The sequence below is a fragment of the Ailuropoda melanoleuca genome, chromosome X, assembly GCF_002007445.2.
Source record: "Ailuropoda melanoleuca isolate Jingjing chromosome X, ASM200744v2, whole genome shotgun sequence".
NCBI classification, from domain to species: Eukaryota; Metazoa; Chordata; class Mammalia; order Carnivora; family Ursidae; genus Ailuropoda; species Ailuropoda melanoleuca.
The window spans coordinates 87382328-87405066 of record NC_048238.1 but is presented as its reverse complement, the minus strand read 5'-3'; the positions used below and the strand labels follow the sequence as shown (position 1 = coordinate 87405066).

Here is a 22739-nt window from a genome sequence, read left to right as displayed (position 1 = left end):
TAGGAAGTGCTTTTTCAAAAGTTGGCTTTCACTCACCTCCAAACATGAGCCCCTTGTCTAAGGGAGTTTTTACACACACACACACACACACACACACACACACACACACACGCTCATTCTCTAGCTCCGCACACACTGCTAATTTCCTTAACATTCCTTGCAAGTTTAAATATTTTGTTTATTCCACTAGATCTATGAGGGAGGAACCTTATCTGTTTTGTTCACTGTTAGATCTTCAACACATGCCTAGCACATAGTAGGCACTCAAATGTATCCTGGATGAACAATGTAGACGTTTTAAAGAGTGTATAACCCATACCAGATACAAATTGAAGTAATAATGGTTGCAGGTTTCTCTTTTAAAGTAATAACCCAGGGCGCCTGGGTGGCTCAGTCGCTAAGCTTCTGCCTTTGGCCCAGGGTGTGATCCCAGCGTTCTGGGATCGAGCCCTGCATCAGGCTCCTCCACTGGGAGCCTGCTTCTTCCTCTCCCACTCCCCCTGCTTATGTTCTGTTCCCTCTCTCGCTGGCTGGCTGTCAAATAAAAAAAAAATCTTAAAAAAAAAAAAGTAATAACCCAATTAGGGATTTAGTCTCATTTAAAAATACATATGATTTATTAAAAATATAAAATGGCAATGTTTTCTATAAATTATCCCCACCCAAACCTGTTAAAAGCTGTGATAAGAGATATGTTTTCTAAACCATTCATAGCCACCCTCCCTCCTTTAATTATAAAAGATAAAACATACAACATACTGTAGGTTTATTTTTATTCAAAAAGTTACTGTCTCAAGACATAAATACAAATCAGAAAACAGTACAATTAGGACAATAGAATGTGGAGGACAACAGGTTAGAGTAATATATAAAACATTTTTAGCTGGTTGAAAACAAAGCTGTAAGAACTGCTTTCACAAAGAAATACTCCTTTCAAGAGCGAGAAAAAAAAATCAACTTAGGTTTAAAATCATATATACAGTCCTCTCAGCAGTTCTAGTAAATGCAGTGGTGTGAAAAACAACATAGGCAGTACTTTTTGCACATAACAATATTTGTAGATGGAAAATCTGTTAGACAAGTCTCATTTCATTTGTTATTAACCATGATTTAACAAAACAATTGTACTGTATCATGACCTTTTAGCTAACCTATGGTTTTTGGCTACCACAGCCCAATGCTTGTTGATTTCTGACTCTAAGAACTGAAAGCCTTTTGGTATTCACCCATTTGAAGATATTCTTGTATTGCAAGCATATTAAGGCATGGAATGATTAAAATAATATACCTCAAGAACTGAGAGACGACTGACAAAAGATAGATATACATGTAATATAAGTTAATATTTTGTTTTAAACGATGTCTAGCTGCCTAAGCCTCGCAAAATGAGTTGATGTCAAAATGGCAAGTAGCCACTTTCTGTTTTAAACTAATTTATTTGTGAAAGGACATAAAATGAAGTTTAAAGCTTAGCTTTCAAAGAATATTATGGGTTATGAATTCTATTATCCCATCTAATTTACATACAGAGGAAATGTACTGTAACCTGTTAGAAGTATCTTTAACCTGAAGACTGCTTGCAAAGACAGATAGATAAAACAATATAAAATACAAATTTAAAAATCATTTTAAAGCATGAACACTCATGCTTTTCTATTTTTAAACATTGTTAAACTTTCAATATATTTCTGAAACCTCATAATTTTAAGTTGGAATTTAAAAGTAAGAAAAAACTAAACAAACTGCGCAATTATAAAATCAGCACCAATTTATATATATATATAATTTTATTTAAAATTTAGATCCCTATTCCCACACTCTAATAAGCTGTATAATTTTTGTTTAGAATTTTTCTGCAAACATACTACAATAAGCTTCTTTTATTTGGAGACAAAATACAGTGGCACTACTGGAAGGAATATCACAACATTACATTTTTATCTTAAAGGACAAGCAAACTTTCAGGGTTGATAATGGAATAAGCATGTTTGAGACTGGTTACCTTCTGGCAGTTCACTGCATCTGGATTATTTCTGAAAAGTATAGAGAAGCTCTTGGATTTTAAAAATATCTTAAAATACATTTTAGATGAAAAAATTGTAAAAGTTCTGCTTATAAGTTTACTTTTCTCCACAATTACAATATTTAAAAGAAAGCTTTGTTGATTGATGTTTTAAGCATTTAAATTTAGAATGCTAAAAACAATTCTATCCTATAATTTCAGGGCAGGGGAATAAATTCATCCTTAACTTTGTTTCTTGGATGTAAACAGAAATCCAGCAGAGGTCATCATTACTTAGTACACCCAGTAAATAAATGTGAGAGGATTCATGTCTGTACCAAATGCCTCTTTAGATTGTTATATTTTCTTTAAAAAAAGCATGAAATAATTGATTCAAAAGCCAACTAACAGCGCATAAATAAAATATTTACTTTCTAAGAAAAACTGTAGCTTATCATCAAATTGTTTACTTGTCCTTTACTTTTTTCAGGCAAACAAAACTGCCCCTCAATGCACTTGATCTTGGTAAGCGTAAGCATGTCATATTCTCCTTAGAGAAAAATCTGTACAGAATTTCACTGTATCTACCACACTTTATTTTAAAACTTCTTCTTCCACTTAGAAAATGACTTCACCACAGATTTAATTGAGTACTGGTATTAAAACATTGACACCCCAAGAACCTAATGAGAGAGAAGAAAAAAAAAATCTTGTTAAAATTGTCATTCATTTCTTTGTAAAATGTATTTGTAAATGTTACCTTAATATTTGTTAACATGAAGTTTAATAATATGCTAATAAAACCACTGAAAAATCCCCCTCCCTTCAGATATATAATTCTAAAATTAAAATTACCATGAATATGTAATGAAGTAACAACATCAGGCCTAATCAAGATGCTACTTACCCCACAAATGTAACTAAGAGCAGGGACCATGTCTCATTTACATGTTTATTCACACCCCTGATGACTAGATAATGCCCTTAACACAGCTACTTGACATTTGTTGAATGAACAAATGTATGTACTTCTTAACATATACTTCTGGCACAGGCTCAATGGAAAAAGATTAAGAATGTCTTGCAAACTTGGTCATTTGCCCTGTGGAGTGGGTATAGCTTAAACAAACTGAGGGCTTCAGAGGGGAAGCGGGTGGGGGAATGGGATAGACTGGTGATGGGTAGTAAGGAGGGCACGTATTGCATGGTGCACTGGGTGTTATACGCAACTAATGAATCATCGAACTTTACATCAGAAACCAGGGATGTACTGTATGGTGACTAACAAAATAAAAAAACATTAAAAAAAATAAATAAAAGGGCATTTAAACATGTAGACCAAAAATATCCAAGAACAATACAAGCATGTAGAAAATTCAGAAAATCTAGCCTTAGTGAATAAAGAGAACTATAAATTTTAAGGAATTCATTACGTAAGGTGAAATCTGGGCAAAGTAACTTACACTGATAATTTTTCATACCATTCCAGTTGGTAAAAGAAGGGTAAAATCTAATAATTACCTGTCGCTGACTTAAAAAATTAAAAGCAGAGATGAATGGAGCAACTCCCCTTTGTTCATCAGACAAAAACAAGACATAACTTTTAGCTGTATATACTAAAAGTTAGTCTATTCAATTAAAATTCCAGCACTTACTATGATAATTAAGTAATATTTTAAAATACTATGATGAGCTAGTAAGAACTGATTTTATTTTTATTTATTTATTTATTTATTTATTTATTTTTAAAGATTTTATTTATTTTATTCGACAGAGATAGAGACAGCCAGCGAGAGAGGGAACACAAGCAGGGGGAGTGGGAGAGGAAGAAGCAGGCTCATAGCAGAGGAACCTGATGTGGGGCTCGATCCCATAACGCCGGGATCACGCCCTGAGCCGAAGGCAGACGCTTAACTGCTGTGCCACCCAGGCGCCCCTAAGAACTGATTTTAAAGCCAGAGGTAATGAGCTAAGACTGGGATTGTGAAGGGCTCTTATTTGTAAATGAGGTCTCATTTTAACAAGTCACAAAACTCAGGAATTGTTCTGATCCGAAGAACGTGAGTATATTCAGACCAGCAAACCACTACTGACCCCTTGTTCTCCCCCACCCTCTAATAAAGTTCAGGGTTCTCCCTTTTTGGTTAGAGTCAGAGACTGGATGGTTAGGAAATATTTCCCCCAAACAAGCCAGATCATGTTTAAAGGTCCCTTCTAGCCATAATATGCTGTGACCCTGAGTAAGGAAAGGTCTGATGATGAATAAAAGGATAAACTCTTAGCTGGCAACTCTTAGTGTAGAGTGCGGCATGAAGATAAACTTTTCAGAGCGCCTAACTAGAAATCACGTGAATAGCTTTTTTTCTCTGTTTTTGTACAGACTAGGTTGTAAGTAGATTCTTCTACTAGAACATAAAATTAGCTCCATTAGACTAAACTCTTCTTTTACCAAGTTTATACTACAGATAATTCTAATATGAGAATCAACATACAAGAATGGCATCAATGACACTCTTTTTGTGCTAATAAACTACACACCTGTTTCTGGTGTTAACATTAATAAATGCTTAAGCATATATTTAAAGTATAAATAGCAAGCTTTAGTGTGTTGTGGCAATACTGGCCCACTAGAAGCAGAAAGTGATGATTGGCACGGTTAAATAAACCAGTATTGTTTCCAGATATAAAACTCACTAAGGGGCGCCTGGGTGGTGCAGTCGTTAAGCGTCTGCCTTTGGCTCAGGGCGTGATCCTGGCGTTATGGGATCGAGCCCCATGTCAGGCTCCTCTGCTGGGAGCCTGCTTCTTCCTCTCCCACTCCCCCTGCCTGTGTTCCCTCTCTCTCTGTCAAATAAATAAATATAATATTAAAAAAAAATTCACTAAACCATAAATCTACAATCATGCGTGTATGTAACCCAAAACTGAGCTTCTCAGAGTTTTTATACTACCACTTCTGAATCATGTGGATATCGTGCTACAAAAGATATATTTAGATTTAGTAATGACTTAAAGCATCTATACTAGGATGTTTTGCGTTATTTCACTTAGAACAAGACCTAGAACTGGGTACAAAAGAATTTAAGTCCCAATTTTGCTATTGTCTTGATGACTCACTTATCACAGGCTTGAGTTAAAACAGATGTAGGCTACTATATAAAAGCAAACACAGATTTTTACATTTGAAAACTTCCGTTACTCTATTTCTTAAGTTATTGTTGAGACAACAGGAGTTAAAGTTTGATGTATATTTTAAAATAAACTAGTACTAACTTAAATATATGTTAACCTAAACACAGATATAAATAAATGTAAATAAACACACATATATGGTCAAAGAGTTCTCAAGATACTGGAACCTTGAAAGATTACTGGGCACTCAGTTATGTGACTGCTGCCATCATGTGGTAATACTATAAAACTACAGGAATAGATGCATGTGTTCATTTTCCTAATTTTAGTAGAAGCAGCTAAACTACTATCATCTTAGTTATAACATTTTCAATACACAGGAGAATGCCCAAAAAACTCTATAAATAACAAGTAATTATTAGGTCCTTATCTTTGGCCTCACTTAGATTGTCGTTTTCTCTAAATGCTGTCAAAAATATACACGCAATTTACATCGCTGTTTCATTATTTTAGTAATCTGAAGAACACCTTTTTGCAAATCTACTAAGTGACTAAAGAAACAAATGCCTAAAGTTTTCCTGACTTTAGGTGAACCCATAAAAAAAATAAAGAGATCTCTAACTGCCCTTATCGATTCTGACTACAGTTAATCATTTCAATTTCTAAATTACTTTTCTTAGTGTTTCGTGTAAATGAGGTCTGATTTTAGCTCTGGAAGTACAACAGCAGGGACAGCATGAGATTTTTAAATCAAAAGGAATTCAGATCAAATTCCTACTCTGACACTAGAGTTGTAAAACTGAACAACTCAATCAACCACTTCTTCAGCCCCAAGTGTGCTTAAGTGTAAAAGTGAGATCCTACCATCTTTCTCAGAAGGTTGCTAAGAGAGAGGATCCTACTAAATCATGCCCCGCACAGCATCAGGCACATTAATCTCTCAAATACTAGCTTCCACTCCTTTCATTTCAAAGAGATAGTCAAGGTGAACTAGAATACAAACTCCTAGAGGGCAGGGAGAGCATCAAACTCATTTTAGCACCAAATTCCAGCTCAATACATTGTTGAATTAATGCATTTCATTATACCTGCTTAAAGAGATTCTTTTACTCCCCATCACAGTCATGACCTTCACAGTTTTCTCTAACAAACTGGAAGATACATACTCCCAGATTATCAGGGAACCATATACTTCAATATGCATGTAAACTATAGACTTACGAGTAGGCCTAGCTCACTTATGCTACTGAGCAGATCTGAAGCGTCCACAGCACTTGCTAGACGCAGAATCTCAGACCACACTCCAGCCCTACTGACACAGAATCTACATTTTAATAAGATCTCCAGATGATTCATGGGCACATCAGAGACTAAGAAACACTGATTTAAAGGATCTCAGGGTGGCTTATCCAAAGATTCCTACACCTGCTGTTCTACGAAATGGTGTCTTCTGGCTCAAATAACTGGCCTTATTAATAGAATATGTTGGTGTGAGTTAGTCTGTCAAATTTTTCCAAGAACTATCTGAAAGCAGATTATGAGGTGAAGAAGGGCAAGGAGAGAATAGTAGAAATTGGGGCATGGGAGGCAGGCCTCAGCTTATGGTCAGTCGAGGTAGCAGGTGTTAGGGAGGAAGGAGCACAAACGGGTAGACACTAAAAAGTGAGATGGAAGGGGACTTAACTGGTTTATTTATTTGACAAATAAAACTAAGCACCTATTATGCTAGGCAGAACTCAAAATGAATAAAATCATCACTGCCTGGCATTCAGCCTATTGAGGAAATGTAATATCCTATTTCACTACACAGATCTGATAATTATCAAAATAAAAAATGTACATAACGTATTATGAGAGCCAAGACTAAAGCATCTATCTGGAGGGTCAGCAAAAACTTCACAGGGAGTGTCAGAACTATCAAGGATGAATTCACTAGAAGGAAAAGGAAAGAGACAATTCTGGCAGAGAGAAAAGCTTATACAAAGTGATGGTGTCATGAAAGAGTTTAGTGCGTCTGAGAAGAACTGTAAGACTCGGTATGGCTGGAGAGCAGGATACATGGAAGGAAAAAGCCAAGGCTAAGTCACAAAAGAGCAAGAACACAAAAGTCTTTGTTCACCACACTGAGAATCCAAAGTTTTTTTCTTAATGGTAATGGGGGAGAGAACCAGATTTGCATTTTAGAAAGATGACTCCAAAAGAGCTTTAAAGGAGTGCTGCGGCAACGAAATCAGTCTAATAAATAAAACTAAACGCCTATTATGCTAGGCAGAACTCAAAATGAATAAAATCATCACTGTCTGGCTACTGCAATGGGCCAAGTAAAAACTGAAGACTATCTGTACCAAGCTATTGTCAGGGACAGTATGGTAGTGGGGACAAACAGGAGATGTACTTAAGAAACAGAACTGACAATACCTAATAATAACCAGTAATCTCAACCACCTTCTCTTTATTATCAAACCTTCATTCAAGTTCTGTTTTTTATCATGTCTTCATATTATGATTATGATTTCTCATTCATCCTATCCATCCATAAATGCCAAGGAAATCTTTCTGAAACACAATTCTGATCATGCCACTCCCTCATTCAAAATCTTTCAATGGGTAACTCAAGCCTACAAGTCCAAATTCCTTAACATTAACACTCAAGTCCCAGTTGGCCAGGGATTCAAAGGCACTTTTAATCTGTCACCACCACTGAATCACCCCTCCCCTCCTCCTGAAATCCCTCCTGCCTGCCTCTTTTTCTCCTGCCCAATTGTTTTTATCCATTCTCAAAGTACTGTCCCAGCTCTTCAATCTCAAATTTAGGGATTGCCTGTACTTTTGATTTTGCAATCATGGGGTACATTTAAATTGAACGTACTGATTCATCCATAATTGAAGCTGGATCAAAGAAATCAGGTTTCAGTTCTGTTCTTTCTCGTCTGTTCTTTGATGGTGGCTAAGGGGGGAAAAAAAGGAAGGGAGTTGACAATCGCTTTATCTATAAACCAGACAGCAGCTGAAAATATTAAAATTACTGTTAAGTGTTCACATGGCATATGTAATTGCAAGTGCACCTTACAAATACTGTATATTCAAACTACAGAAAGCATAAAAATACAAAAGCAAATCACTCACAGAACATTATTCTGAAAGATGAAAACTAGAAAACTCATTTTTGTTTTACTTTAAAAATGCCATTCTCAAATCATTTTTCCTTTAAAGGTGCCAAATTACACTATTCTGAAGAGAAGCCATATTTAATTATTTCTTCCTTTTAAGGAGAATACAGCATGGTACACTAAGAAGTAGAATCAGAAGACCTAGCTTATAGTAAGTCTCACCTTTCCTCAGTTTTGTCTCCTTGGACGGGCTAATCGTCTTAAGTTTCAATATCCTCAATTCTCCCAACCTACCTCACAAAGTTGAATGATATATGTGGCAAGATGAAATACGTAGCAGCATTTTATGTATGATAAAGCCCTATTCATATGTGATATTTAATACGGAAATCTGTCTCAATAATAGGGTAGGATCAAGTTACTAATGTATTGTTTTGATAATGGCAAATAAATGGAAAATAAGGTGGATATGATACCTGGTATAATAGAAAGCAAAACGTATTCTTTAAATTGATACGTTCCTAAATTAATCTGAAAATTTACCATCTTAAACTAAGCTAACATCCTCTTCAACCTCACCCTCTCTTCAATCCCTTTTCATATACCAAAATACCTGGCGACTATTCTATTTAATCTTTTTACAAAACTTACTTTTCATGCCAGGTATTTCCTCAAATTCTAACTTAATTTCCAAAGGATTTTAAATGAAAATCTGACAGAAATCATTAAGTTTCTTACCAAGTCTATATCCATGGTGTCGAAATCCATTCCTTCGTTAAGATCTTCAATCCTCCCTTCTGAGGACATCATAACATCTTCAACAATCGGCTCTTCATCATCTTCCATTAGGCTTGTACCACGCCGACTAGAGAAATATAAAACAAAGTCAAGATCTGAACCAATGTTGTGACTATTAATATATTGGCAGCAACTATGTAGCTCTCTATATTGAAGTGTAATGGAAAATGATGAAATTAAAGGTCAGGGAAAATGATTAGGCATTGATCATGTCATCAATGATGTCAAAACCCCAATGTTCACTTGTCTAAAAATGCTAAGGAGTTGTTTATTCTACATTACTTCAATACATTTAGCTTGATAGTTCTGATACCCCATATAAAAGTTCAATGAGAATTTCCCACATGGGAACAGACAAGATACCTCAAATCCTTTTTGAAAGTAGGCAGGGTACAAATTAATAAACAAATATAAAACAGAGACCAAAGAAATGACATTTTCAGAATACATATATTTTCACTAATATATATTCATTTTACCCATCATTCACTCAGTACCTAATTTGTACCAGGCACTCACTCACTCATTCATTTACACAGTGCCTACTATGTGCCAGGCTTCTTTTATGTCCTATGGATGCAAGCAAAAAAAAAAAAAAAAGATAAATAAGACATGGTTCCTGCCCTCAAGGAGCTCACAGTCTACTATGGAAAAACAGAGATAATTAATTGTAATAAAATGTGACAAATATCACGAGAAATATATCAAGTTCTATAAAAATTACTGAAAGAAGAGATTAATTCTGCTTCAGAAAGAAATGAGCAACATTTATGCTGAAACTTGGATTCTGTGTCCTATGAAACTCAAAACTAAGACATACGTAGAAAAGTAAAATAAAAACTTAAGACCGAAAATTCTGTATGTTATCACATAATTATAAGCCATAAACTCAAACTTCAAATTCACAAATTAGCCCAGATCAGCATGAAGGAATCAACCTAATAGTGAAATCAAAGGTAATTAGTTGCCCAGTTTGGCCGATATTGCCTTCTTTTCTCACTCATTTAACGATTCCCACCACTACCAAAATAAATAATTTTACTTACAATTTACACATCACTATGTTGAGTTTTAAAAAATAATATAAAGACAGCAAAACATGATGTTTAATCCAGGCTATCTGGACAAATATGTTGACATTTTCTAAGAGTTCTGGACAGTATATTTGGTAGAGGCAACTATGAAGGAAGTGTATGTGCTTTGTGGACCATGTTACAGAAAACCTGAAATCCATCCTGCATCTCATTCGGAGTAGAAGATATGTGTAATATAAACTATAAAAATACAAAGAGATAACTTGGAAATATTTTCAGTTATACAGCAGATACCATTACAGAAAAATCATTATAAAACAAAAATATTTTAAAGTGTCAGGCAACAGACCACTTAGGGCACAAACAACCAAACGAATCTTATGGTAATGATCATTTAAATGGGATAATCTTTTATAGTCACCTGGGGAAGTTTATCTCTAATGGAAATTTAAAAATCTACAAACAAAAGAATAATGATAAATGGTACTGAGTAGTGAGATGTTATGAAAGATCTTAGGGACTGGCGGAAAATTTTCAGGGGTGAGGTAAGGACCAAATGACTGTATGGTAGAATTGTTGAACTGGTGACTGGTTGGATGCTAAGAAATTAGCTTGTTGAATTCAGCATGAAATAAGGATATATCACAGGGAATGTAGTCACAGAAACAGAGAATAAGAGGCAGAATCAAGTCATAGTATAGATGGTGACCATATGAGACAAGTTACGATCAGAATCTATACATGTAATAGAGTGTACTTTATCTGTAGAGATTCATAAGACCAGTATAGAAATAACTAAAGCAAATTTTAATAGGTTACCACGCATGTGGTAAATGATCATTTCTTATGAAAAACAGGTGAAATTCTCATTTAAAAACCAACAAAATGAAACATAAATTTTAAAAAGGTAACAATTACTATCTCCCAACATTAAAACATATGCCACACTATGTTACAAATACAAAGCTTTCAAACCCAAAACTTAAATAATCAGAATCATATGTTCCCTTTTTTATACCAATCATCTAAAGACTGCTTTTCTGCCATCTCTTCTACAGCCAAAGCTAATAAAGATTCATAAAAGTCTCATACAGATTCCAGTAAAAAACAAAGTATTTAAAACTTAAACTACAATTTTTTGCATTGGACATTTATTCATTCAATGAACATTTAACTTAGCACTTTTTATGTGCCAAGCACCAACAGGCAATGAAAGTGGGTCCCTGCCCTTGAGGAGCTCACAGTCTAGAGAAAGGGACAAATTCATCAACAAATAATTACAATACAATGTGGTAAGTGCTATAAGAAATACAAATATACATAGTGTTAACAGGAGCATACATCACCACAGCTTCACTTAAGATGACACCTGAGCTTATTCTTTTACAATGATTTCACCAGCTGCCAAGAAATGGGGGATAGGATACTAAAATATAGGTAGGGGCCATGTTTTGAAAGATCTTGCATGCCATGAGCTAAGGAGTTTGGACTTTATCCTATAGGCAATGGGGAGCCATGGGAAGGTTTAAGTCAAAGAGTTACATGACCAGATTTTTATTCTACAATAGTCATTTTTGATGGCAGTGTGAATGATGGAGTGGTGGTGGGGAGTGAGGGGAGGAGTTTGGTGAGAGGATAAATGGGAGATTTGAGGGAAGAAAACAAGTTAGAAAGCTAATACAATGGTTCAGATGAGGGATGAGGGCCTGAACTAAGCTGGGGAATCAATTAAGATGTAACAAAACTGGACTTTTAGCTATAATTCTGTGTACCAAAATAAAGAACGATTCAAATTTAAACTTTTCCAACAGATCAACCTAAGATTGGTCTTTTAGCTAACTAGTGAATATTTGACTTTGAAAGTTTTCTTCTGTTGGAAAGACCAAATTTTAGTTCCTTGGTTATTTCAGCTTACTCTAGAGAGTCTGCTGAAATTTTTAGGCAAGGCACACATTAAAATATGTTAAAATGAATTAGTGAACTTCCTAGACTCAGACAATAAGGCACTCTCACTTACATGGCATGCTGAAGATTAGTTCGCAGTTTAACATAGCTCATTGCTGCTCTCTCCTGCTGTTGCCTTGCTTCCTCGTGTTGTCTTTGAGCTAACATCCATGTTACCTGCGTGCTTCAAGGAGAATTTTATTCTTCTTTTAACTTAACTTTTTTCTATGTAATTAATAAAGTTATAGTATAGAAAATTATCAAATGTACTTACTTATAATCAAGAGGAGTCTGATGATGTTCAGTCTGCATTGGATAGACACTCATGAAGCTATCCTCAGGTCGTAATCTTTTGGGCTCTCTCATAATCGTTGAGGTGAGTTGTGGTGTCTGCATCATAACTGGGGTGTGCAGTGTTTGCTCTCTGCTTAACCACATACTGTCACTACTACTGCTTTCTTCAGCTAAAAGAGAAAATTAATAGCAATAAAGTTCAGTCACTAATTTTGACTAACCAAATGTCTACTAAAACCTGTTCAGGTCAACAAATATCCGGTTGCTTTTTACATGCTAGTGCTTGAAACAGGGGGATACCAAGGTATGTAAGGTGCAATCCCTGACCTTGGAGACAAAGAAAACACAGGCAATGACAACACAGTGTGCTAGTGCTACAAGAGAGGGCTGCACAGGTGGAATGGGAGCAATGAAAAGGATCAGAGCCAATTACCCAAAAGTGACTTCTAATTAGAGTAGATACTGTGTAAACCGTGACATTTTCCAGGCAGGGGGAAGAACATAAGCAAAAACACTGAGGCACGAAACCAAAATGACTGAACCATACCAATCTGCTGATATTCAGCAGTTTTTGACCTGCAAAAATGGCAATTTCATATGGTTCAAACTAAGAGTTTGATACTCCGAGGGTAAGTGGCAAAAGGTAAGGCTGAATACAGAGGCAGGAATCAATTTACGGAAAGTCTTATAAGTTGTGCTAAGGTGGCAGGAACTACTGCCGAAGGTTTTATGGAAGGGAAGCAATGTGGAAGTTACATGTTTTAGTCAAAATATGTGGTGGCAGTGTGGAAGGTGGACTTAAGAACATGAAGACTAGTGAGCAAACAGGCCAGTTAGGAGGCTAACTGTATAGCCCAGGTGAGTTAGAGGTGGGAAAAGGAATGGATACAATGGAAGAATGATTCCTAGTTTATAGGATGCTCACCAACTCCAAGGGGAGCACAAATCCATATAAGCACTGGACCAAAAACACCAGATTCACACCTGCAAAAGCTATTTATTTTCAAATCTGTAGATGCTGCCATGACTAATAAAAGACAAATTCACATGCAAGTGTTACTGAATTCACAGTCATTTTTTTAAAACCACTGATTTGGGAGGTGAAATTGATAGCATTGATGACTGACGGAATACGAGTTTGCAGGAGAACTATTTTATTAGAAGATTACACATGTGCATACAGATGTGTTTTTAAGAAAAGAGTGTAAAGGAAAATGTACTAGCAGCTAATGCCCCAGTAACAGATAGATTAGACATAAATTTCACAATCTGCAATATAATTACATCAGCCCTTAAGTTCTACTGTGTTTAGGCTCCAATTCAGCCTTCAAAATTGCCGTGATCTGGCCAATCTATCAGCAGTCATCCTTCCTTCTTCTAACTTACTAACACCCCAATTTCTATGGCTTTTTCCAAAAACCTAAACAGAGTATGGACTCTTTCTGTAAAAGTTGAACTATCTGGTTTGATAATCTATCTTCAAGATGTTATATAAATAACAATTCATTTGTTCTCCATCTAGTCTAAGGAAAAGGAGAAATTTGATGGCCCAGCATAAATCTGCAACAATTAACTATTTGTTCAGATAAGAAAAACCTACAGTGATGTGCAGGACATCATTTTTAATCAGATAACTTTTCGACATAAATCTAAGGTTGTACCAGTTCTAAGTTTATGTGTTTATGTTACTGGACAAAAGATACAACCATTAATCCACGGGACAATCAAGTACTGAACACTAGATACCTGATAATGGCTGAAGAATTATGTGACAATTAGAAAATATGGCTCCCAAATCTCTGACACTCCTCACATTAAGAGGTGGAGGATTATGTCCCATCCCCTTGAAGCTGGGCCCTGATTGCTTGGTCAAGAGAATATGGTGGAAATTATGCTGTGCCAGTTTCTGGCCTTAAAAACCTGGCAGCTTCTACTTCCTGTCTCTTCAGGCACTTGCTCTTGGAGCCCAGTCACATTCTGTGAGAGAGCCAAAAGCCAGATGGAGAGGTCAAATGTAGGTGTTCTGGCAGACAATCTCGCTAAAGCCCAAGGTGATAGCTAGCACCAGATAAGTAAAGGTGCCTCCATAGCATTCGTCACCAGCCTTTGAGTCTTCCTAGCTGAGGCATAAGACATCATGTCCCTGGTATGTCCTAAGTCTTGGGGTAGTCTGTTATTCAGCAATAACTGGAACAAATTTTGGCAACTATGCTAATTTGTTTAAAGGTTCCAAAGGAGAGTGAAAAAGTCCTCCGGCCCATTATGAACCAACCCTACAGTGCTAGGAGTTCAAGAGATTCAAACGTCATAATGCATTCCTACTTCTAGGATTACAGACAGAAATCTTTATCTCTATCAAGTTCTTCATGATAAATCACCTCTTCACAGAAATTCAAAAGTCAGAATCTCCCTGAATCTGTTGCTCCACACTTAAACTAGATAATCTGATTTCTTAAGTAACAATTAGCTCTATAACGCTAAGTCCATATTCCCAAGCATATACCGTATACCATAGTGATTAAAAAAAGCAGAGGTTCCAGAGTGAGACTGCCTGGCCACTGAATAGCTATGTGACCTTATGTAAGTTACTTAACCTCTCTGTGTTAGTTTTCTCATCTGAAAAATGAGGATGTTCCTGAAGTTATGAGAACTGAGTTTATGTATATAAAATGCTTAAAACACTAAACTTACACATAACTGGACACACTGCACAAGATATTAACAACACATATCTCAAATTTAAAACTAAGGTGAACCTAATGACAATTCAGTTGGTAAACATAAGGGGTAAGTATAAAGAGCATGAACTATGTTCTTACTGAGTGCAAGTTGCATGCCTTCAACTACTTTCCGTTTTCCTGTAGATGGTTTTGATTTTTTACTCCGCACAGTTGACCCCCGACTGCTGATTCCACTAATGACGGACATGGTATCATCGTCACCACCAGCTAGCAAAGAATTTCGGTAAGACATCAGAGGAAGCCACACATCTTCTCTTCGGAGTGACATCTGAAAGGTCATGAACTTTTCCAAGTAAACATACCTTAAAAAGAAGCAGAAACCATTAGCTTTGATACATAAAACTGCCATAGCTTTTATTCCCTTTTTATTTATTCCTAATAATCTTAATGCTCACATACCATAAGGAACACTCGATGATTTTATTAGAATTAAACAAAAAAGAAATCAGAATGAAATAAAACAAACATTTCCTCAAAGCATATAGTAACAACTGAAGGATGTTAGTGTTTTCTTTCCTAGTATGTCTCTGTTCTATCCGAACTTTACAGGTCTTCTGCTAGAAGAACAAACCCAAGTCATATTTCTGGAAAGAGGACTGGATTTAAAATCATGCAGTTGGGGTTCTGGTACCAGTTCCATCAACCCCTAGCTGTATAAGCATGGGCACATTACTTCACAATTCAATCTCAGCTTCATCAGTACACTGACAAGCAATTTTGCTTCTGTCAAGACTCTTCATTAAATGAAATAATCCAGAGCATTTCAGCTTAGCATTTGTCGAGCATCCACTATGTCACTATGTCCCCAGCACTGGGGATTGGTACAAAAATGAGTAAGATATGGCTTCTATCTGCAAAAAAGTTTCAGCCTGATGGAAGTCATACATTTACCCTTGGATGCAAGTATCACAAGGATTCTATGGCTTAAATGTAATACAGCAATCAAAATTCAACTAACATTTGTGTGTCTACTTATGTGTTAGGCGTTTTTCTCTTGGGATCTTTAACTTTATTCTTACAATCCTGTGAGGGAGATACTCTCCTCGTTTGACAGATGAGGAAACAAAAGATAAGAATGAGAAAGCAATATAACCATGATTCAAATCCCAGGCTTTTGACACTAAGAGTTTAGTGCTTTACTGTCTAAATTATGATTCAAATACATGAACACAATTTTTGTCAACTAACCATAAAAAGTGCAACCCAAATCATCTGCTGTCATAATAATGACTAAATCTAATCGATTTAAAATCACCAGTTTTGAACACCATTAAAGAGAAAGGATGGGAGGAATCAGTTACAAAGATACTGCTTGGTGTTAGCATTTCTTAATTATATTTCAGCTATATAGGATCAAGTCCCAGGATCAAGTCCCCACTCAGCGGGGAGCCTGCTTCTTCCTCTGACCCTCCCCCCCCATTCTCTCTCTCTCTCTCTCTCTGGCTCACTCCCTCTCTCTCAGATAAATAAAATCTTTAAAAAAAAAACAAATATGTATCTACCACATACCTTAACTGAACATTCCAGATAGGGAGCCCTCCCTGACGTTATTTCCCTTTGCCTTCTTCCCTGCCACAAAGGCTACCACTAACCTGAACTTGTATCCCCACACATACTTTTATATTTTTAATATATATATTTTTTCTCAAGTTTTGATTTAAATTCCAGTTAGTTAACATACAGTGTAACAATAGTTTCAGGTTTAGAATTTAGGGATTCGACCATTCCATACAACACCCAGGACAAGTGCCCTTCTTAGGACCCATCACCTATTTAACCCATCCCCTCACCCACCTCCCCTCAAGTAACAATTAGTTTGCTCTCCACAGTTAAGAGTCTGTTTCTTGGGGCACCTGGGTGGCACAGCGGTTAAGCGTCTGCCTTCGGCTCAGGGCGAGATCCCGGCGTTATGGGATCGAGCCCCACATCAGGCTCTTCCTCTATGAGCCTGCTTCTTCCTCTCCCACTCCCCCTGCTTGTGTTCCCTCTCTCGCTGGCTGTCTCTATCTCTGTCGAATAAAGAAATTAAAAAATCTTTAAAAAAAAAAAAAAGTCTGTTTCTTGGTTTGCCTCTCTTTTTTCCCCATGTTTGTTTGTTTTGTTTCTTAATATATATTTGTCTGTAAATATTATAGAACAGTTTTATACTTTGCTTTTTGTACTCAACATTATGTTTTAAAAATCTAACCATTTTTGGAGGAGAGTCATCAGCTAATGTTATGGTGTTAATCATTTCCCAATATGTATGTACATCAAATCGACATGTTGTACACCTTAAAGGTAGGAAAAAAATTTTAAAGATGAATGAGATCTGAGGATATAATATGATTATAATTGATGATGCTGTATTATTGTAACACTGTATAATTGAAATTTGCTAAAAGAGAACTTAAGTGTTCTTAAAAAAAACAGTAAATATGTGAGGTTTTGGATGTTAATTAACTTGATCAGGGGGATTCTCTCACAATATATACATATATGAAATCATCATGTTGTACACTTCAAATGTTACAATTTTATCTGTCAATTATACTACAATAAAGCTGGACAAAGTTTTGAAAGATTTTAAAAACAGAATAATCAATTTGCATGTGTGAATCTTATTTCAATCCCAATTCAATCAAACAAACTGTAAAAATAAAAGAGATTTATGACATGAGACTACCAATAATTTGAAGAATGACTGGGTGTTTAATAAAATTAAGGAATTATATTAATTTGAAAAAATCTAACCATTTTGACTGCTTATGATATTCCATTGCATAAAAATCTATTGTTCCCATTTTCTAATTGATAGATGTTGTGAGCTTTCCTCTATCCAAACAATGCAATGGTCAAATTCTTTTATGGTTCTCCATGCACACACATGTAAGAGTTCCTCTACGGTATCTACCTATGAATAGAATTACTGGATCATGAGATAGGGAGAATCTTAAACTTTAGCAGACATTGCCAAATAGTTCCACAAAGTGGTCTTATACCAATTTACAGTCACCAACAATGTATAAAAGTTTCTTGCTCCACACCTTTGGCAATACTTCAGACTATCAAGACTTCTTAATTTTGGCTAATTTGGTAGGCGAGAAATGGTTTTTCATTGTTTTAATTTGTATTTCTCTGATTAATAGTGTTAACGTAATTCTTAATTGGAATAAATTTATATATAATAAAATGCACAGAACGTAAGAGAACGGTTGGATCATTTTGCAAATAAATGGAGTCATGTCACCCACACATCTAACAAGATAAAGAACATTCCTACAAAGCACCTTTGGTTCCTTTTCCCATTCGATATCCCCAACCCTAGAAGCATCCAGTATTGTGATTTCTAACACCAGGGATTAGTTTTATCTGCTTTAGAATTTTATGTAAAATGTATAGTCTTTAAATGCAAAATACTGGTAGATTTTCAGAAGAGGTACATATATTATAAGTTATTCATATTCTTCTGCCCTTTTATACCTCAAAGAGGGGAGTGAATTTTGAGAATTTAATTCCATTAGCTGGGCTCTCTTAGAACATAAATCACCATTTTAGGAGACTGTACTAGAAAAGTATTTTAACTGGTCTGCTGAGGATAGGACTAGTAGTAAAGCAAAAAAGATAAAAAGGAAACCTACTTTCCAGTGTAGTCACAGCTCAGCACATAGACTAAGATGCTCCTGGATGAATTACCAATATTATTGTCTGTTAAATGTTCCCTCCTTTGTTAGACTAAGTGAAGAATGCAGATGACGATACATAAAGCATTCAAGTTACACCTCTAAAGCCACAACTACACTGTGAGGGGAACATACAGAATTAAAATGGAGTATTACGCATAAGATATAGTTATAATCCTTAACTTATAAATTTTCTGAAGTATAAATTTTTTGTGCATTAATGTAATCCTAAATTCTAAACTGTGTATGTGCATAGAGGAGAAAAATCAAGTGTAGCAATTCATCTTTAAGAATTTCAAAATAGGGGCGCCTGGGTGGCACAGCGGTTAAGTGTCTGCCTTCGGCTCAGGGCATGATCCCGGCGTTATGGGATCGAGCCCCACATCAGGCTCCTCTGCTATGAGCCTACTTCTTCCTCTCCCACTCCCCCTGCTTGTGTTCCCTCTCTCGCTGGCTGTCTCTATCTCTGTCAAATAAATAAATAAATAAAATCTTTTTTAAAAAAAGAATTTCAAAATAAAATTAAATAGAATATTTTTGGCAAATACATACACCGTTCTTTTGTCTTGTCGGAGTAATTTAGAAGAAAATTCACTCAGAATATCAAGAAATGCCAAATTTAAAGGTGGATGGCTCTCTCCTTGTGGGTTAGGCTCTTTAAAAGCAAATTCTATGCCATCTCTGCAACAACAAAGAGACAAACATTTAAGAGACTACAATACAAATTTGATAACTTAGAAAGGAAATTTCTCTCTATAGTTTTGTTCCACTACTAAGATGTTTCCTCTGCCATGCATTTAATCTGAGGAATAAAGAGGATACAGCTATAGTGTGAGAATGAGCAAATATATTTACATTTTATGTCACTGTTACTTTAAAACAAACAAAAACACACTCAGGTACACACATACACATAGCTAGCCTTTACTTTCAACGTGGTTTGTTTTATCTACATTCCTTCCTCAGTTTTCTTCTCAATAGAAAATAGCCCAAATTCTCTCATGTAATGATCAATACATTTTCTATATTTTTAATACATAAAGGAGATTCATTATAACATATAGAACTTAAAAATAATCATTAAAAACTATTCATAGTGACCCATTTAAGAGTAAATTTAAAAATTAAACTTCACTCAGGGCCTATTTTAACTATACTTACTTAATAAGTTGTCTTATTGTCTCTAATCAAGACAACAACCCAACATTATATTCTTATACTATATAAAAAATGTAACTGTGTAAAAAACAATCAGATGAAATTGGGGCGGGAAGAAGGCGGCTACTACATGAAGAAAATAATATATAATAATATATATTACCTTCTCAAAATAATCACTAATCACTACATGTGTGGTCCCTAAATATGACCTACTATTATCATCTGATGTATTATTAAGAGGCACAAAAAGGAATTTGAGACTTATAGAGAAAAATGAAAGGAGACAGTGCATTAAAGTTGCGGAAGGTATGGGACTAAATTAAAGAGCAGAAAAATATCTGTAGGGAGACATTTAACACTTTTATAACTAAGTAAGGAGTAAAAGACACACAAAACAGAGAACTTTCATAACGTTTGGTTTTCCCAAAGGCTAGGCTCTTCATACAGAATTAAGAAATAAAGATTACTATCTATGTGTTGGTTATGTTAAAACTCTAAGATACACTCATAGCTGAAAGTATGAGTGATCACTAAATTACATGCCCAAAATAAAATCAGATTATTTCCAATTTTGATAAGGCAAAGAATATATGCAGACAGAAAGAAGGTTGTGGCTCAAAACAAGGGAAAAGGTAATTACAAAATAACAGAACCAGAAAGAGAAAAATTGGATCAAATCTCAAAAATTTTTCTACCTAGCAGTGAGATTATAATAAAAGCTGTTAAAAGAGATTTTATAATACCTGATGAGTACGTGTTGCTTTTCTTCACATAATTTACAAATATTTTGTATTGTTTTAATTAAAGCAAAGACTTTCTATAAAAGAAGTTTTAGTCCCAACACGTGTGTTAATGAAGACAGCATTATTACTGGTTCTCAAGAAAGGAGATATGCCACAGATTTGAAAAAAAAATAATAAAGCATCAACTGAGTTTGGTTATTCTAAACAAAAGAGGTAAAGAAAAAAATTTCACGATTAAGAAACAGGAGAGCTGAATAAAATATTTGGAGATTACTTGTGTAGCATAGCAATGGCCTCTCTTGTTTTCAACTGATCGAGTCCAAAAGTTAATGCAAAACGTCGAGCAAGCTCTTTTATGCCGCTAAATGTTGAGGATGATCTATCAAAATTATAGCCATTTTCCTGTATCATTTCATTAAAAAGCTGTTTCGGAAAGAAAGAAAGCATGTTAAAGTTTTAAGATCCCATATTCTCTATTTAAAATATACTAGATGTTCATAAATGAGGCATTGCATTTTATTCTAGAACATGGATTTTTAAACACACGATACAAATGACCAAAAATATAGTACTTCATATATTCAGACCAGAGGTAGTTATAGACACTAAAAACTCTTAAGGTTACGGCACAATTCTATCCTGCTGGTGTTGACTGGATATTAAAACAGCATACAAAAATATAAAGAAAAAGTAAACCCACCCAATTACTAGGCGACTATGCTGTTACTTGACATGATGCATCTTCACATCGAGAACTTCATCATAAGTAAGCACAACAAAATATAATTCTTCCACTATCAAATGGCCAAGGTTTTTAAAAGATAATGGCTACTGATAAGAATATTATGCAATGAGCCCTCTGACCTGCTAGAAACATACACTGAGATAACCTTTCCATAGAGGAATCTGTATCGAAAGCTGACAATTGTGATGTCCTTGGACTAAGCAATTCTAATTACTGGCCTTTATTCAAAGGAATACTAATAATATTTCTGCATGATACATAGGTACAAAAATGTTTTAGTGCTATTTGTAATGGCAAGGATTGTAAAAGACCTCAACATTAAACAAGAAGAGATCTTGGTTAAATTATGGTCCCTGTATAAAATGCAATACTATACAGTCATTAAAAATGCTCAGGAAAGTATTTAACGGCATGAAAGCGTTATGGTTTTATTAACATGAAAAATTCAGGCTTGCAAAACAGAACCCCCAATATGGTTTAGTTTTTATGAAACTTAAGATTTCATATAGGCATAAAAAGACGAAGAAGGCTATTAAAAACTAAAAATGTATTTGTTAAGTGAAAAACAAGGGTTAAGTTGTATTTTTTCTAGTTCCTATATTTTCTAAAATTTCTAGAGCGAGCAGCTATCATTTTATAGGAAAAGTTACTTAAATGTTACCTTTCAAAACCTTTAAAATTCTATTAACTTTAATAAAGAATATCCAAATATGCAAATGGAACTAAGAAATTTAACACCTAGATTTCTTAAAAGCAAGAAAACTTATGAAATTGAAATAGGTTAGGTTATGTTCTGTATGCATTTGTCTCCAGAGACAAAAGTACACTTAGCAAATGATTTTTATCCAATTAAACCTACCTCACCACTGTCAAAATGAAAATGAGTATTGCAGTTTGACCGTAAGATTGAAAAAAAGTAAAATTCACTTGAAACCTACCAAAGAAGTTAACCACAGCTAAAATTTTGGTGATTATTTTTCCAAACAGATATACAGTTAAGTACAATTTTATAGGGATGCTGCACTATAATCTTTTATTCTCAAGCTATATATTGTGATCTTTACATATTAGTGAATGGAGATCTATACTAATTTTAAGTGCTACACAATAGCCACTGCAGAGGTACAATACAATATATTCATCTACTATCTTCTTGATGGACATTTGGATTATTTCTAATTTCTTGCCATTATAAACACTACTGCCATGTGTAATATGGTATACCCCTTTTTGTAAATTTGTCCTATTACCACCTTGGATAAAATTTTAAAAATAGAACTGCTGCCACAAATGGCATACACATTATAAATTTTGACATACACTGTCAAACTGCCTACTAGAAAGGTTGTACCAACACGTACTGCTGAAGTACT

General features: G+C 35.1%; 1 protein-coding gene across 6 annotated transcripts in view; it reads right to left on the bottom strand.

The window, feature by feature from the left end:
- Positions 1–751: 751 nt before the first annotated feature.
- Positions 752–22739, bottom strand: part of STAG2 (stromal antigen 2) — a 128962-nt gene continuing 106974 nt past the window's right edge. For 4 of the 6 annotated variants that reach the window (XM_034649807.1, XM_034649808.1, XM_019802820.2 and 1 more), the window contains exons 27-34: positions 20896–21044; positions 19270–19398; positions 15134–15357; positions 12295–12484; positions 12094–12204; positions 8983–9109; positions 8004–8081; positions 2622–2685 (exon numbers count right to left, since the gene is read on the bottom strand). In XM_034649807.1, the coding sequence (XP_034505698.1) occupies positions 2662–2685; positions 8004–8081; positions 8983–9109; positions 12094–12204; positions 12295–12484; positions 15134–15357; positions 19270–19398; positions 20896–21044 (1032 nt within the window). In that variant the 3' untranslated portion in view covers positions 2622–2661. Of the gene's footprint in view, positions 2686–8003; positions 8082–8982; positions 9110–12093; positions 12205–12294; positions 12485–15133; positions 15358–19269; positions 19399–20895; positions 21045–22739 lie in introns of all 6 variants that reach the window. The other 2 variants (XM_002922296.4, XM_034649809.1) reach the window with 2 other exon arrangements.